Here is an 18,091-nt window from a genome sequence, read left to right on the forward strand (position 1 = left end):
TTCACTCTGACTTGGTATCAAAGCATTCAAGGACTAAGCTAGGGTGGACCCATTTGAAGAGGAGATTTTTGTGTGACACAAGATTGCGTTTTCAGCGTTCAAGTGCGAGCAAAAGGGTTGCACATCAGAACAAGGCTGAGGCGAGCGTAGTCGTGCAAGAAAGGAGAAGATTTGCTGAAATTGCTACCGGTTTTTGTTGTTAGAGAAAGAAGAAGGCTGCGTTTTGGGCCTTCAAGTGCTGATTTTACCTTTTCATCGCCTCTGGCGGGTGAAGGAGTGGGACGAGCGAATCATAGCCCTAGCAAGCTGTATTTTCACAATCAGAGGGGGCTGCTCTTTGTGTTTTGTGCAATCATTGCAGATGAAGATGTCTTCTGAGGCTGAGACAGAGTTTTAGGTGATCATGGACCGGAAGGTGCTTGTCTTACCGGCTCTTCCATCAGATCAAAAGCTCGATGGTGAGAATTACCGCATCCGGTGGGTCATGATACTTGCCATTCCTGAGTCCTATGATTTGGTGAAGCTTGTTACACGGGCTATTCATCGTCCTTCGCGAGACGAGTCCAAGCTCTCTTCCAGTGATAAGGTGGAGTTGGCAGAGGTTCAGGCACATTGGGATAAACTCAATGCTTGCATTCACTCGTTTTTATCTCTCTCATGTACTACAGTTGTTATCTCTCATATTGAGCATTTGACGGTGGCCTGGGAGAGATGGCTAGAGCTTGATTAGATGTACAATCAGATGACCGTCATGAAGCGAGTTTCTTTCGAAGTGCAGATGCGGACCATGAGTGTCAACAAGTCATCTTCTATGTGGGAGCATATGAACAAGTTGAGGTAGCTTCAGGTGTAAGTTCAAAACACAGGGAAGGTGATCACTTCTGAAGACATAGCGATAACTCTTCTTTCACAGTTGCCGACCCGCTTCAATGGTTTTTTTTCCGCCTTGATTGCTTCAGGGTGGTTTGAGACTCTTCAGTGGGAAGAGTTGGTTCCTATGGTCTTGGACCAAGAGAAGCAATTAAAAGGGACCAATGCTTTGAAATTTGAGGCCTTGGTTGGTCAGTCCTCTCAGAAGAAGGGGAAGGACCAAAAGGAGGAGGAGGAGAAATCTAAGAAGGACAAAGACAAGGAGTTTACTTGTTATATTTGTGGCAAAATAGGTCTCTGGAAGAAGGATTGCCTTGACAAGGAGGAGGAGAAGAAGAAGAAATCTTCAAAGGATTCTGGATCGGTGGTTGCTCCCTCATCAACTACTTTCCTCCACTTGGAGGTGATTGAAGATTTAACCCTGACGGCTTTTGATGCTGCGTTGACGGCCCCAAATACTCGAGATTGGATTGTTGACATTGGGGTCTCTCGACACGACTCCTTCTGCAGGTGTTGCTGATTTGCAACCTTTGTATGGCTAGATTCTTAGTGGTGACAGTTCGTCTATTCCCATCTAGGGACGAGGCAACATACATCTTATTCTAGATGGACAAGGAGGCGCCTATACATCTGAGGTACTTTATATGCCGGCCTTGGGGTATCATCTACATTTGGTGTACAAGATTTGTGCCCTCGGCTTCTTGGTCGAATTTGTTGTGGATTCTTTTCGGATTTTTGATCAAGGGTTGAGATAGGTTCTTTCTTTAAGTTATGAGGAGAATGGAGTCTACAAGTTGTGGTCTTCTTTTGCCTTACCTTCTCTTCTTCTTACCTCACAAACTCCGTCCGAGCTTTGGCATGCTCGGTTTGGCCACCTCAATTATAATTACCTTTGGAAGGCCTCAAAGGGATAGCTTGTTCGAGGTTTGCCAGATATTGTGGTGAGCCAGCAGCCTTGTGTATTGTGCATCCGTGGGAAGCAGACTCATGATGTTGTTCCCAATAAGGCTTCGAGGCGGTCTTTAGCACCCTTGGAGCTTGTTTCTACCGATCTTTGTGGAACGATGAGAATGGAGTCCCTTAGAGGGAGCTTGTATTTCATGCTCTTTGTGGATGATTACAGCAGGATGACATGGGCTTATTTGTTGAAGCTGGATTCAGAGGCTTTCTTCAACTTTAAGGATTGGTTGCTCTTTGAGGAGAACAATCAGGCCGGAAATTGAAGACCTTATGATCGGATGAGGGTGGAGAATTTGTTTCTAATGAGTTTGCTCGTTTTTGTGCAGATCGTGGTATTCACCAAGATTTTGCCAATACCAACACCCCTCAGGAGAATGGCATCTTGGAGCAGAAGAATTGCAATGTGATCGAGATGGCTGGTACCATGATGGAGCATCGTTAGATACCTTAGTGTTTGTGGGCTGAGGTTGTGGCTACATCAGTTCACATCCTTAATCGTTCCCCTACTTCTGTTGTTATTGGTATGACTCCATATGAGGCGTATTTTGGGTCCAAGCTAGATGTCTCTTGTTTCAGGGTTTTTGAGTGTGATGCCTATATTCACATCCCAAAGACAACGTGACAAATTTGAAGCGGCTTCCAAAAGATAGGTGTTTGTGGGTTATAGCTTGTAGTTTGAAGGCTACTGATTGTATGATCCTGTTAAGCAGGATGTCTACATGAGCCGTGATGCTCGGTTCATGGAAGTTCTAGCCCTAGAGGGTGGTGTGGAACACCCTATTCTTGGAGATCCTGGTGATAGTTGGGCCCCAGTGACTGTTCCTTTGGAGCTTGTGCCTTTTGAGGACTCTTCTTTGGATGAGGAGCTTAGTTCTTATCCAATAGATTCACTGATTACTCCCTCGCCGTCGGTGGACCTTCCAAAAACTTCAGCAGATGAAGAGCGATGAGGTGAGATTCAGCCGCCTTCTCGTTGGTCTCGTGAGACTCTTCGTGATGCAAGGATTGAGAGGGTCCTTGATGAGGAGTGACAATCCATGATGGCCCGCGACGTTCTCGGAGGAACCAAGCATACCACACTGAGCTTGTTTACACTAATTACTGTTTGATGACTCGTGTCATATAGGATCGGGAGCCCACTTCCGTTAAGGAGGCTTTACAGCATGATCATTGGCGGAAAGCAATGGAGTAGGAGCTGGAGTCGATTGAGAGGAATGGCACTTGGTTTCTCGTGGTACCAAAGCCTCCTCATAAGAAGATCATTGGAGTTAAATGGGTCTTCAAGACCAAGTACCGCAGTGATGGCACATTGGACAACCACAAGGCCCGCCTTGTTGCTAAAGGTTTTGCACAACGCTCAGGCATTGATTTCTAGGATACTTTTACCCCTACAACTCGGATGGCCACTATTCACGTAGTTCTTGCCTTGGCTAGCCATAGGAGATGGCCGGTTTATCAGTTGGATGTGAAGTTTGCCTTCTTGAATGAAGAGTTAAAGAAGGAGATCTATGTTGAGCAGTCTCCAGGCTTCGGTTCTTTTGATGGTAAGGTGTACAGGTTGCAGAAGGCTCTCTATGGCCTTAAGCGGGCTCCTCGTGCTTGGAATGAGAAGATTGACTCGTTCCTCTAGGAGAAGTTAGGGTATCGGCATTCCAAAGCCAATCCCCAGTTGTATGTACACACCTTAGGTGGAGGCCGTGTGTTGTTTGTCCTTTATGTGGATGACTTGATTGTGATAGGTAACCATACTCAGACGGTCGTTCAGACAAAGGTAGCACTTCATGAGAAGTTTGAGATGATGGATATGAGACTTCTTTCACTTCTTTCTAGGTCATGAGATCTACAAAACTCCGAGGGGGATCTTTATTTCCTAGCAACGGTATGTAGAAAAACTCTTGGCTACATGTGAGATGGAGGGATGCAAGTCTCTTACGACTCCAATGGACCTAAATTGGAAGGCTACAGCTCATTTTGATTCTCCCTTGTCGGATGCTATCCGTTATAGGCAGTTGGTTGGTTCCTTGATCTGGCTTCTTAATACCTGTGTTAACTTATGTTATGTTGTAGGTGTGCTGACCGGGTTCATGAGTGATCCCAAGATGGTGCATTGGCATGTTGCTCAAAGGATTTTGCGGTTCCTATGGGGGACTCCTGATCTTGGGATCTATTATCTTGCTGGTACAAGTGCTACGGACTTGGTCCTTACAGGTTGGAGTGATTCAGATTGGGCTGGTGATGTGGATTATCGGAGGTCCAACACAGGTTATTGTTTTACCTTGGGTACTGGTGCTGTGTCTTGGAGCAGCAAGGATCAATCTACAGTTATCCTCTCTTCGATTGAGGCGGAGTATTGGGTGGTGTCTTCTACTACATGTGAGATAGTGTGGCTTCGTAGGCTATTGGAGGAGCTTGGCTGCCCATAGACAGGTCCTACTATTCTACAGTGCGACAATGAGAGTTGCATTGCCTTGGCCAGGAATCGTGTGTTTCATGCTCGGATGAAGCATATTGAGATCTAGTACCATTTCATTCAGGAGAAGATTCTGGTTGAGACCGTTTCCGTGGTCTATTGCAAGACAGAGGACAATCTTACACACTTGTTTACCAAGGTGCTTCCCCAAGCTTTACTTCGACAGCACTCGAAATTTCTTAGTCTTCTGCCGTGTCCAGGATGTGAGAGGGGGTGTTAACGCTGGACATTCCCTGGACAGGCAGCAACAGCAGGAGCACCTGGTGCAGAGGCGACACGTGCAGGTGGAGTGCCACATGGCAGCTGGTCAATCAGATAGCAGTCACACAGTGTAGTCAGACAGCTGTTGTCAGTCGGCTGCATTAAATGCAGCCGACCCACATTATTTATGGCATTTTTTCCAGCCTATTTATAGGTTCTGATTTCATTAGTCTTGGTCAGTTGTTTTCACAGATTTCAGGTTGCAGACAATGGAGACTACCCTCAGGGGTGAAGAACACTGAGATCTTCGAGGTGGAGACATACGTAAATATTCTCTCTACACCCATGTATATTTTTGCATCCTTATACAGCATTCTCATTGCAGATTTTCTGCGTTTCACTATCTCTTTCTCTCTCTCTCTTCTCTCTCTGTTCACTCTCTGTGCTTCCGTATTGCTTTACTCTGACAAACTGTGGCACCAACTAATCCATTCTCAAGAGAGACTGGGGGGAATATCTAGACTGCAATTATCCTGAAAGTGTGTGAGGAAAAGATGGAACACCACCCGACTGAGGAAGAGATGAGGTCCTAACGGTTGTGTCCTAAAATTTAGGGATCTCCTAAAATTTAGGGACCCCCCCAATATGGGTGTCATATGAAAGCTTTTTCCGTGTACATCGCAAAACCGGTATCAGAATCTTCATGTGACTTTCCTATGCAAAGAAATATGCATTTCAAGCTTTCAGCCCACACATGCACATTATACAAGCATTTCATGATCATGCCATCTTGTTGATTGTAACTGTCTGTTTTGGTGGATCTAGCCCACACTTCAAGGCATCAATCCTTTCTGTGTGCGAGTCTAACCCTGATATGCGTGAGTTCTAGTCACAGGCGCCCAATCGGACCATATAGGTGGAAGTGTGAACTATCTTTTCTCTAACCCACCGCGTGGGTCCACCATAACCTGTGACCACTTATCAGTGGCCAGCTCCGATGCACTTTTCTTTATATCTAATTAGTGCAAAGGATTAAATTGAAATGATGGTGATGAAGATGCACCTACTCATAGTTTCTTGTTTCAACCGCTTACCTAGTGTTGAGTTCATAAAGAAATATTTGTCTTCCTCATTGCTCATAAACCATAAATTGTTTTGCATATGTCATTTTTCATGAAAATCATCCATACCAATAGCAGAAGGGGAATCATCATTGACAGAATCTGAAATGGTAGACATATCTGGCATCGAAGAGAATAAGTATGAGGGCAATGGAGTCCTCTATGGCAGTTTCCACTTGTAGATGGCCAATCCTAAGTGGAGATTCCGCCCTTCCTGTTGCATGGTCAGTAGATCGGTGAATCGAATCGAAAGGGTGAAATTCAAACTTACGTTCTATCTGTTGTTGGGCTCTATGCATCAAAATGAGATCATACTCAACTGCAGTAATCTCGTAAGGTTGTGAAACTCCATGGTAGTCCCGGCCATGCCAGGAGCTTGTGAAGCAAGTTGTGAGGCCCACTTTGACTCGTTCCTTGATGGATTTAGCTTGGATGTGAGAAGTGGTGTAGAAGTAGTGTTCAAAGTCATCTGTCCTTCTATTGTTCCTGCTTCTTGTGTAGAGCTTTCAAACCAAGGCCTAGGTTTCTCTCAGAGAACTCGGCTCTGATACCATGTGTAGGAAATACCCTAACACAGAAACACATGCTTAGGTTGCTTAGGTTACTAGAGGGTTATAGTGAGGAGAGAGAAAACAACAGCAACAAGCTAAGGAGATGATGGTGATAGATGGAGGAGAGAGAATTTGTAGAGTGGTAGTTGGGGCCTGCAAGCGCAGTAGTATGCTGGCATGGCAGACTATATGGCAACTAGATGACGGACAACAGCAGTCGCTTGGTTGGAGATAGAAGCAAACTGATGATGGAGAACTGGAAACTTGCGCTAGACGAGTGAGGATTGTAATAGACAGCTTGGAGTGTGTTCTCCTCCGTGAACGGGGTGTGGGCAGCAAGCTGAAAACACCTAAAACCTGCAAAAAATAGGTTGAATGGAGGGCAGCATACCTATTTATAGAAAGTTTGGGCCCTCCCAAGTGGATTTGTGCTAATGGGATACATACACTCTCTAAGAACACATTTCTTTTAAATAAACAAGGTTTCTTCCTTAATTAAGCGTGTTTTGGGGCTGTTTAAGTGAAGCTAATGCATTTTTAGCTCAACATATCTCTCTTCTTGTGTTCTTGAGTGAGCTTTCTCTTGTGTGTATGGTGTGTGTTTGGCGCAGAAACTCAAGCAAGTCCCCCCACCACACGGTTTTTGACAATTGATACTATGTACATGTCCGTCATTGGGTATTAGATTAGATCTAGCTCGAACAAATATAGCAGGCAAGGAATGATGTGTTTTTATCATTGGTCTTGTGAAGCCCTTTTTATAGTTTGTAGGCGTTTTTGTCAAACACAACAAATGCTGCTTTTACTTTTCTACAAGCACTTTAGTGACAGGAGCTTTTTAGTCATCAATTGTGGGAGAAGGGAAATCTGGTGGCCCTAGCTGCCCTTATTAGTGTCATTTTGGAGGTCTTGGCCTCTGTTGTAAACACGAGACCATTGCTTCTCCTTGGACTTATCTTGACAACAAGTAATTGGTATAGAGAGCCTTCGTCATTTGTAGTCAAATTATCAGTTGATGGATTTGAAGCTTAATGGGCCTAACATTCTTGACAAAGCTTAGGATGCAGGCAAGTGATCAACTCAAGAAAGATGGCAAGTCAATTTCAGGCAGTGATTATGTCATGTACATCTTGGAAATGCTTTGAGAGTATTCTAGTGCCTTCAAGAGTACCTTCAAGAAGTTCTACACATGCTGCAGAAAGATTTTGTCTCCTAACTCAGGCATCGCAAGATTGAGGAGCTTGCTGCTGGTGTCCTGACTCCTGAGGTCAGACAGGGACGTCTAGGACAACCAAGGCCCAACACAAAGGACCTTTATTTTTAGCTATTAGGGTCAAAGAGGCCACATCTACCAAGGTTGTTACCAATACATGGAAACTGAAGTAGCTAGGCCTTAGAGAGGCTATTTGCGTGGATGCAAAGCTTGAAGTTGTTGAGTGTGTGGATGACATTATTCCTACCAGGCTTCTGAGATGGATCCCCTTCAAGGAGACACCTTGGTCCTTGTCATATCAGGCCTATACAGTCCCCACCTTCTATATAGGATATTTGGTGGTGGAAAATGGTGCTAGTGGCCACATGTGCAAAGCCTTAGCTCTTGTCATTGTTATAGTTGGATCACTCCTACCCACTGGTGCCAGCACTATGTATGGAGACGATTCATCTTCACATATTGACACAGTATGGGCTGGGAATTCATCATATATGGACAAAAATCAAAACTTTATTGCAGCTTTATTAGCCTGCCTCTCACTCGGTAAACTTAAGGACTGGAAAATTAAAAGCAACTCTTGTAGTCTTAGTGCACTGTGTTTGCATGGATTGGCATCCATTCAACTTACACGCTTATTTTACTGTATCCATGAGTCAAACAGCATGCCAATCCTTTTTAGCGTATGATTAGCTATTAAAGTGGTGGAAAACAAGTTTTACATGTGTGTTAAAACCTAGAATGAAGCTCTTTGAAGATGTTTGGTTGGAGTGCTTGCAATTGGAGGCTTGCTAAATGCCAAAATGCCTTACCTCATTGTCTGAGATGCTCATAGCCAAAGACACAGTACTGCATCTACAAGTAGTAGCGCTCTATTGAGCCAGTTACACGCTACATTTCCTTCCCACAGATTTGGAAAGCAATTTTGACTGTTTGTTAGATTTTCTTCTAGATTAACAAAAATTAATTAAGTACTTCAATTGGATTAGATATCGGGCTTTGGCAATTTTGAGAAAAAGGATTCATGCATTCTTTAGAGCCCAGTCTTTTGATGCCTGTAGTTTCTTTAGATGCTCATTGCAGCAATCCCTATATGATAGCTGGTGTGTTGGTGACATGCATAGTCCTCACATGGATGTTTTTTCAATAGTCCTTGCTTTGAGGTACATCAATGAATTTGATGAACAGCAGGGTCACATTAAAAAAGAGCATGCTTTTTTTTGGGGTGCAATTTATAGCTGCTCATCAAGAAGGGTAAGATGAGAACTCTTTTCAGTACTTGCATAATGTCATTACACGGTGAGGATTCTACACGTCTCAACTGATTTGAAAGTATGCTGGCAGTATTGATCTACCCTTAGGCCTCCTTTTTATGTTCTCATGCATCTGTCATCCCCTTGTAGCATGGAGAGCATCTCTCTCTCATAGCACAACCAATACTCTAATTCCTCCAGACCTGATTGCCAATATTACTACAGATCTCTAGTGCTTTCTTCATATTGAAAATTCATGTTCTTTTTATAGATGCCTTTACATCGACAGATGACAGACATCGTATCATACTGGTTTGTATATTTGGTCTTCCATTTGGTCTTAATAGAACCTTCTAAGTTGTCAATAGATTTACGGTTGATGTTTATTCAGTTGGTTTGTTGCAATGGTTGTGTAAGTTAAGTGGTATGCAATCAATGGGTCAGTCATCTGTGGTCTTACCTACAGCTTTCCTGTATGTAAAAATTTCCCAAAACCAGCAATACAACCTGTCAGAGGAAGCTTATGGACCTTAAAATAACCCAGGTGGGAGTAAGTGAAGAGAAACTGGAAAGGATCACATCAGTTGTGCAGCGTTATGGCGATCTCATTGGCTTTGGTTGGTGCTTGCTGTCTTTTGTTGATGGGATGTTCTTGAATTGTTTCTGATCTGAGAGGGCACTCACCGCGTCTTTTTCTTCCCTCATGGCATGAAACGTTGGTTGTGCGAAGTGGAACGCTTCTCACTTGGTGTGCGGAATCCAACATCTTTCCTTGCAGGAGCAATGGTGGGTTGGTTGTTCATTAAGGTTCCTCCAAAGTTTGTTTTGACTCTCAAATTGATTTCTAGGTGGGAAAAAGTTGTAATCTGAGTATGTGCTTAGGGGGTTCTTCCAGAGAAGTTTTTTACTGGAGTTTGCCTGGGCGCACTTATTACAGTTCCTATTCAGGTTTGGCATATTAGTACCCTGTTGAACTCGTATTTTGAATTTTCTGTTACAAACTCATGTCTTTCTAGTTATTACCATGATCTTACAATCCCTTTTATGGCACAGTTAAGTGTGGGGTTTCTCTTCCGCGAACGACCAATGGCAGCTCTGGCTGGAGTTGGGGCTGTTGTGGTAACGATAATAGTGCTCTATCCCCACCTCCACCCCTTTAGAAAAAACAATCCTTGTCCCATCTCTTTATATGAAAAAACTATGGTGCTTAAAAACATTTTTGCTTTCCTTGGTAGTAGCATCTTCCAAACTTCATCTTGTAAAGGGAGCAACATGGTTCTCCCCTTGAATCTTTATTATCAGATGCCTAAGTTAAGTTGTTGCTGGTCAGGGTATTTGGACAATTTTCCCTTACGCAACAGCGGGATTGGCATCTATTGTCTATGTGATTCGCAGCAAGTTCACCAAGCATTCTTCAAAATCTTAGGTCAGAGTAACAGTACCCAACATACTTTCATCTATGCAAGGCTGAGCCTTTGGGCTTACTGAACTGCAAATCAGTGTGAAATTTATGCTTTTTAGGCTATGCAGGTACTACCTCCAAGGCTGGACACCTAATTTCTAGTCTGCTTAGCTTTTCAAGTATTTGGAACCTATATCTTAAGAAAGGGGCATGGTACCAGCTGTTTGCCAACATTCTTTATCATTCTCTACCATTCTGAGGTGTTCTTAGAAAGGAGTGTTCAACAAATGAGCAGATGGATGTTTTTGTCCTCCTGATGGACACCAACAACAAGAAATGTTCCAATTCTATTTACTGAAGTCCTGGTCATGTTTCCTGTTGACCTTGACATATGTTCTAACCATTGTACAGTACAGCTAGCGATCCTGTATTGACGTGTGTGGTCCTCACTCTAAGGTCCTGATTGTGCCTCTTGAGCTATTAATATGCCTCCTGTGATTATAACTGTGGGTCAGACACCCAATCTAAGTGCAATAGCTACACACATAGAAAAACTTGTAACTGAATGTGATTTGGAAGAGTTGTCTCCTAACTAATTTTCCAATTCATCACTGCCATTTGCAATTTGCCATATCAAGCTCAATGCTACTGCTGCTGGGCCAATAAATCAAGTAACAATTATCTGGGGTATTCTTATCCAACCTATAGAGGCAAATTGTGAATGTAGTAAGATTATACAAATGAAATTTGCCCAATTTAATCATATAAAAATTTGTGTAAAGTACAAAGGACTAATTTAAAAAACACAACCCAGTTCAAATATTTGCACTCTGATTGATATAAATAATAGTAGGCATAGGCCTGCAAACTGTCTTGGTTTCTTATTGTCAATGTCTATTGTGTTGTGCCAATCACTAGTACTAGTATTTCGCTTGAGCCCTTAATGTGATTTTCATGCTCATCAACGCTAAACCTTAAAACGATGAATTGTGAAGTTTCATGCTCTCATCAATGCCAAACCTTAAGAACAAACCATCCTCCTAACAAGTCTAAACTGTCATGTTGTTGTGAACGCTAGACATTAAGTAGAAACCATGGCCGCATAGATGAGTTACAAAAGATTTATACGACCACCCATTGACATCAATTCTTCCCCAAAAACAAAGAAATGTATTGCTTATTGTGAGTTGAAAAATTGGTGAAGATAATTCCACAAATATGCACTTCGATTTAGAGATAATTGCAAACTAGAAGTTGTAATCTTCATAATAGCTTCGAATCTCTTGTTTCAGTGATTGATTTAATTGTAACTTGGAATCACAGGTTTGTAGGGGCATAAGATGGATCTATAGTTGTGGTTGGCCACTCTCTTTGACTGTCTTTAATCCACAATGAAAGCCTATGCAAGGGGGATGTGTTGTAAATATGCATTTAAGAAGATTTAACACTCTAGAACAAGGAACAGAACCCAATAGCAATTCATATTCAACTCTTCATATGAGGTGTCCGATAGTTATAGTGAATTACTAGAGGGTCATGCATAACTTGGGCACCTAAGTAAAAAATTGTGCAAGTAACGCCCAACTCTAAGCAACAATATCATAAAACTAAGAGTGGATGAAAAACTCTCAAGTGAACATTTCTTGCCTAAATTAGTACCTTACATGTAGCAAAGGTTGTAAAGTGAAAAGAACTATAGGTATTTGAGAGTGAGTTGGCCAATTTTTTGAACGCCCCTTCTTGCTTAGGTTGCTTTAAATGTTTATTATCCATCTCATGGCTTGGCTATAATCCACTTTAGAGTGCTAGGAAAATAAATTATATAAGCAATCCACTAAAGCTAGAAGAGTCACTATATAGAGCATGCCCCTAAATTAGTTCATTACTTAGGCTCTCTTTTCGCATCACTTTGCTACCTTGATACATGTTGATTTTCTTCTTTTTCTAGTTGTCTTTATCATGGCGAGAGTTATGCTTCATTGATGTTTTGTACGAAATTCTTGTAATAAAGACATGTGACCATATGAAAGTAAACCATACTATAATTATGAAAGTTACCATACGAAAAAGAATCTTAAAATGAATGACGTAAAGGTCAACCAACAACAAACTTTCATAATTAAGCAAAATGCATCAACCTTAGTGATTTATGATCATGACTCTTATGTAAGTTGCACCAAATGAAGCAAGGGTCAAACTTCAACATGCCCTTTAGTTAGTGTGATTCTAAGACTCTTGGTTATGTAAAGAATGTAACAAAGCAACAACTTGGAATCATAATGTAAGGTGGGGTAATAACGTGGATGTATCCTACCAACATTTTTGGCTAGTTTTAAAGGGAACATTCTAAGAAAACTCGACGAAGTTGGATATGAGGGGTATGCTTTTGGAAAATTAATGTTCAAAGATTGGATGAAATATTGGGATGTTATCTTATTGAAAGGTTTGGAGACCAAGTTCAAAGCAGTGACCGTGTGAAAGCATGTATGAGGTAACAAACTAGCATGCCCATCCTAAGTATGAGATTATGAGTGGAGACACACATTGTAAGGTCCCAATGCTATTGTTAAGCCATCAAATTTGAGTAGAAAATATTCCAAATCAAATTGTCTCATTCTTCAAGTTCAACATTAGATTTAGAGGGAGGCGAATATAGACACTTCTTACTTTGAATTTACCAAGAGGAAGCAACACCATTCTTAGTTGGACTTGAAAAAGACAAGATAATAAGGGAAAGTCTATGACAATAAGGGACATGGACCATTATGGCTTAAGGGCATGGATGAGAAGGATATCCTTTCGGAGGATTTAAGCCCATATATTTGGCTAGACATTGGCATCCTATTTTCTAGACATGCTTGAGGAGCAAGATTAATGTCGCAATTGCAAATTTCATTCCTCAGTTTAAACTTTAGATTTCAAGTTGAAGGAATGCACATTTAATTTCTAAATCTTATGAGGTGAGGTAGTTAAGACAATCTCAAATTCATTATGAAGATTATATGAGGTGATTATGCAAGTTTTACGAGAGTGAAGGAATGCTTGGATCAAGTGTAAATTTGGCACCAACCAAAACAAAAGCAAGGAAAAAGGTCCTATTATTGGGACTACCAAGATTAGGTCAAGACCCAAGCTTTGTTAAAGTCACCATTTATCTAGAAGAGGAGTCTAAGCTTAAGTTGTCAGAGTTGCTTATAAGAATTAATGATGTTTTGGTGTAGGATTATTTGGAGATGTAATGGTTTAGTACAATTGTGTGCGAATACATGATTGACTTGAAAAAGGATGTTTTTCTAATCGGAAGAAGCAATATAGATGAAATTAAGTCATGGTAAGCAAGGTGAAGAGGAGCTCAATAAGTTAATGTGGACCAGTTGTAAATTAGTGTATTGATAAGGTAACTTGGCTCTCTTCCATTGGAATTTGTTTCAAGGAAGAATGGGAATATTAGATGGAATATAACCATCACATCCTATAAGCAATTGAAACAAATTTCAAAATGATCAATGTTTTTCTTGACAAAAAAAGTCAACATTATTTGCAATGTGAATCAAGATAATGTTCAAAATTGGGATGATTTAGTTATTTTTCTCTTGAGCCATCTTGAGAATGTGGAAGCACCCAATATTCATGGAGGAGAATGTTAAGAATTGACTCCAAATGGTCTTTGTTGCTCAATTTAGCTAAGTGGAAATATTATGTCACCAAGAGGGAAGTGTTAAGAAGTATCCATACTCTATAGAATTCAAATGTTATGTTAACAAAAAGGGAAGCATTCATAATTATCCATACTTTATAGAATGCAAATATTATGTCACCAAAAGGGAGGCATTAAGAGTTATACATACTTTATAGAATTCAAATATTATGTCTTCCAAAAGGGAAGCATTAAGAATTATCCCTACTTTATAGAATTCAAATATTATTGTAAGATGGTATCATTGCACAAGTTTCATTGTCCACTAGATTAGATTCTTTGTAAAGGGAATGCTACTGTAGTCTTCTTGAGCCATCTTGATGATGAGGAAGCACATCATGGTCTTCATGGTGATTCATTGGTTAGTGTTTTATTTCAAGTTCATGTCTTTAATGTCCATTCATATCAATAAGATGATCTAACTTCTAGTTAATGACATGTTTTGTGAAACTATGTCAAGAGGCTCCAAAAGATTATTAGATTTTAGATGTCTATCTTTAATATATATTGTTGATGTTTTATGTCACAAGGTTATAAACATGATCCGAAGAAGTTGTGTTTTTGGAGAGGAGCATCATCTTCAAGAAATCACGCTAGAATTTTTTGACACATATTAAGGGCTAGAAAAATATAATTCTAGTTGTTATGGTGGCCTATCCTATTGAACTTTGATGTCATGAGTTTGCTAAGACCAATTTGATTTGATCATCTAGGTTTATAATATAAAATTACATTGAATAGAAATCTAATTTTAAAGCCATTTTAGATATTGATTTTGTTGGAGCAATCAAACTAGCAACTAAGCTAACTCAAAAGAAGCATATTACAGTGGCAATGTTGTATTCTTTCACTAAGTAGATCAAAGTTTGAGCATTGAGAGAGACAAGGCATCTCGTGCAAGAAATATATTCTATGAGAATTTGTGAGTTGTTTAGGTTACCTTGTTGAGCTTATCCTAGTTAGGAGAATCATTTTAAGTAGGTGATAGAGTTAATAGAAAAACACTAACTTTGCATAAAAACTCTCTTTTGTATATAATATATAAGCTAATGGTTGTGCTAATAGCTTAAACAAAAGTTTAATTTTAAAGATTAGAGGAGAGGGGTTGAAATTTGATCTTTCTGGGATATGAAACTCCCTTTTGCTTTATGGACATTCAACTTAGTGTTCAAACATGACACCCTTTTAGGTCAATGTATGGGTTGAAGATGGTTGTCCCAATGGAGTTTGCCACTCTACTATAAATTAACATAAGTTATTGGATTTGGTTCAGATCCCCTTTGGAGTAGTTATTAATGCAATTGTAAGAGGAGCAAATAGTCCATTATTATATTTCAAAATTGATCCATAGTCAAAGAACTTGGATAGACATGCATACTAAGAAAGTTTTGGATTAAGATTGAAACATGGGAAACATCACAGAAAGTCAAAAATAAGGTTCAAAAAAAGGAAATTGATGAAGTAACTTTTCAACTTAGAAACATTTAGGCAAGATTCTAGAATAGACTTAAAATGCAAAATTTTTACTTCTTAAAGTTAGGGCTAACTACCTTGAATGGGGGCCAAATGTCGCTAAGCATACAAGGTCTATTCAAATGATATTCACATGGGGGAATAAAAACATTCATTATTTAGCATGGGATATATTGTGGTCTTACTTTCTTTTGTTGGATTGTTTGCACATTGACTTGAAGATGGTGAAATGGGATAAGCCTAGTATTGGCAAGGTTATGCCAAAACACCATGTGTTAATGGAAAAGTGGGAGCAACACATGAAGGAAATGGAGAAGAGATAAGCTCAACAACCAAGAGATGGTGGCCAAACCATTTGTATTTTTTTTCCCTTCTTCTTCTTCCTCCTCTTCTTTGACATGTAACATTCTTATGCACTTGGATTAACATATAAAGGCTAATAATGAACCTTAGTCAAAGAGGAACATTGTATTTTTTCATTTATAAAATAGAATAAATAAAAAAGAGGTTGGAAGGTTTGTGTAGTTGCATGGTTGGAAGAGGTGGTTTTCTCCTCTCTCTCCTTTATCTTCCAATGCAGTGAGTCCTTCCTCTCTTTGTCTTGGTTTTGCACAACTCTCTTTCCCATCTCCTAGGTTTCATGTTTAATCTCACGAGAGAGGGAGGGAGGATGGAATTTCTTGTGAGATATGTTGTGTGCAGTGGTTCATGGCTTTCTGTGTTGGAAGAGAGCTTTCAAATGCTTTTTGGCTGGTTTCTGGGATCTTTGAGAGTACTCAGAGCCTCTTTTGCTTGAGTTTTTGTGGTACTTGGGAGGCATATCCATGTGGTACATTTTCCAGGAGGGAGGTGATCATTGATAGCATGTAGAGAAGATAAGAGTAGGGCAATGTGTGCTTTTCCAATCCTTTGCTATTCAAACTTCAAATGTCATGCTCATGCTCTCACAAAGAAGGACTATTTCCAAAGGTGGATTAGAGAAAGGCTATGTTTTTTTATGTTTTAGGATTGCGGATAAGAAGAAATCAATTGAGAAGATCAAAGATTTAAAATTGGTGCCATTAGGGTAGCAATAGATGCACCTGGATGTGGATTTATGCAAAGGGTGGAGAAGACAAGCCATCCAAGCACCCCATTTATCCTCTACGACATCCACATTTGCGATTATCCTCTACGACATCAGATCAGGAAATCCGACTCTAAAATTCATGCACCCCACCGAGGCATCGCCCAAATGGCCGCTAACGCAAAACGGCGGTTTGCAACAATAGTTAAATGACACCTTGTTCTCTCTATTCTTCTACCCCTAGTAAGTTAACTCTTAAAGTCAAGTTAAAGTGGACTTGTGAAGATCCTTTCTATCACACAAACTACTCTTTGGTAATGGCCAAGTCAAAACTACAACTAAAGTTATTTCTAAGGATTAAAGGCCATGGTTGGAGAACTATATCGACACAATCACAAGTGAGGGCATGCTCCATTGCAAATTCTTTGTATCGGGCCTTTCTTGCACATAGCTTTATGGTGGTTGCTTGCCATATTCTGAGATTTGTTCTTTTGTGGATCGAATGATGATGGGCAATCTTTGTTGTGTTCTAGTGGGAGCTTGAAGTATAAGTGTGGAAGCATGTGAAGGTCAAAGAGGCCTTTTGACAGAGTGAAGTGATGAATAAATTTAAAGGGTCTTCACCAAGCTTGGTTCATACACGAGATTAGCTTTCTCCAGTATGGGGGAATGATAAGCCCTTGAATTGGTGGAACTTTTGTCATTTTATGATGCTATGGACTTTCAATTGCAGAGAGCAATTTGTAAAGTCTCCTAGACATGTAACATTATTATGTACTTGGCTTAACATACAAAGGCTATGGACCTTAGTCAAAGAGGAACATTGTATTTTGTCATTTATAAAATAGAATAAATAAAAAAGAGGTTGGAAGGGTCGTGTGGCTAGGTGGTTGGAAGAGGTGGTTTTCTCCTCTCTCTCCCCTATGCTAAAATGCCACAAGTCTTTCCTCTCACTATCTTGCTTTTGCACAACTCTCTTTCTCTTCTCGTATGTTTCATGTTTAATCTCATGAGAGAGGGAGTGAGGATGGGATTTCTTGTGAGATCTATTGTGTGGAGTGATTCATGGCTTTGTGTGTTAGAAGAGAGCTTTCAAAATGCTTCTTTGCTGGTTTTTGGGATCTATGAGAGTACTCACACTCTCTCTTGCCTAGGTTTTTGTGGTACTTGGAAGGCATATCCATCTGGTGCATTTGTTGGGAGGGAGATGATCCTTGATAGCATCCAGAGAAGTTAAGAGCAGGGGCAATGTGTGCTTTTCCATTCCTTTGCTCTTCAAACTTGAGATGTCATGTTCTCATGAAGAAGGACGATTTTCACTGGATTAGAGAAGGGCTATGTTTTTGGGATTTTAGTACTGCTGATAAGAAGAAATCAATTGAGAAGATCATTGGTGCAATAGTGCCAATAGGGTAGTAGTAGTGAATGAGTCACCAAAAGAAAGGTGGTGGAAATAAAATTATAAATGTTTGTTTGAATAGCAACGCACATGAATTTGGATTTATGCAAAGGGTAGAGAAGACAAGACATTTAGGCACATCATCACGTGAGGGTTCGATATCAACATCTATCATTATCATTTGCGACATCAAATCAGGAATTTGACTCTAAAATTCATGCATCTAATGCACCTTACTAAAGCATTTCCTCTTTTTGTAGATCGCCATTAACATTGCCCAAATGGCCATTGAAGCAAAATGAGGATTCGCAACAATAGTTAGCGAAATATTCTTCTCACTATCTATTCTTCTACACATAATAAATCAAGAAACCCTACTCTTAAAGTCAAGTTCACATGTCCTTGTGAAGCTCTTTTT

At 40.3% G+C, this 18,091-nt stretch overlaps 1 protein-coding gene across 3 annotated transcripts in view; it reads left to right on the forward strand.

Moving 5' to 3' along the window:
* LOC148012199 (uncharacterized) overlaps positions 1-10,815 on the forward strand; it is a 123,692-nt gene extending 112,877 nt beyond the window's left edge. The window contains exons 6-11 of one of the 3 annotated variants that reach the window (XM_087668747.1): positions 9,181-9,253; positions 9,367-9,422; positions 9,519-9,584; positions 9,690-9,755; positions 9,967-10,062; positions 10,158-10,815. In XM_087668747.1, the coding sequence (XP_087524873.1) occupies positions 9,181-9,253; positions 9,367-9,422; positions 9,519-9,584; positions 9,690-9,755; positions 9,967-10,062 (357 nt within the window). In that variant the 3' untranslated portion in view covers positions 10,158-10,815. Of the gene's footprint in view, positions 1-9,180; positions 9,254-9,366; positions 9,423-9,518; positions 9,585-9,689; positions 9,756-9,966; positions 10,063-10,157 lie in introns of those variants that run through there. The other 2 variants (XM_087668746.1, XR_015689014.1) reach the window with 2 other exon arrangements.
* The last annotated feature ends 7,276 nt before the right edge of the window (positions 10,816-18,091 follow it).

Source organism: Lygodium microphyllum, chromosome 27, assembly GCF_053477565.2.
Source record: "Lygodium microphyllum isolate KBCC chromosome 27, Lygodium_microphyllum_v1.1.10, whole genome shotgun sequence".
In the NCBI taxonomy this organism is placed as follows: domain Eukaryota; kingdom Viridiplantae; phylum Streptophyta; class Polypodiopsida; order Schizaeales; family Lygodiaceae; genus Lygodium; species Lygodium microphyllum.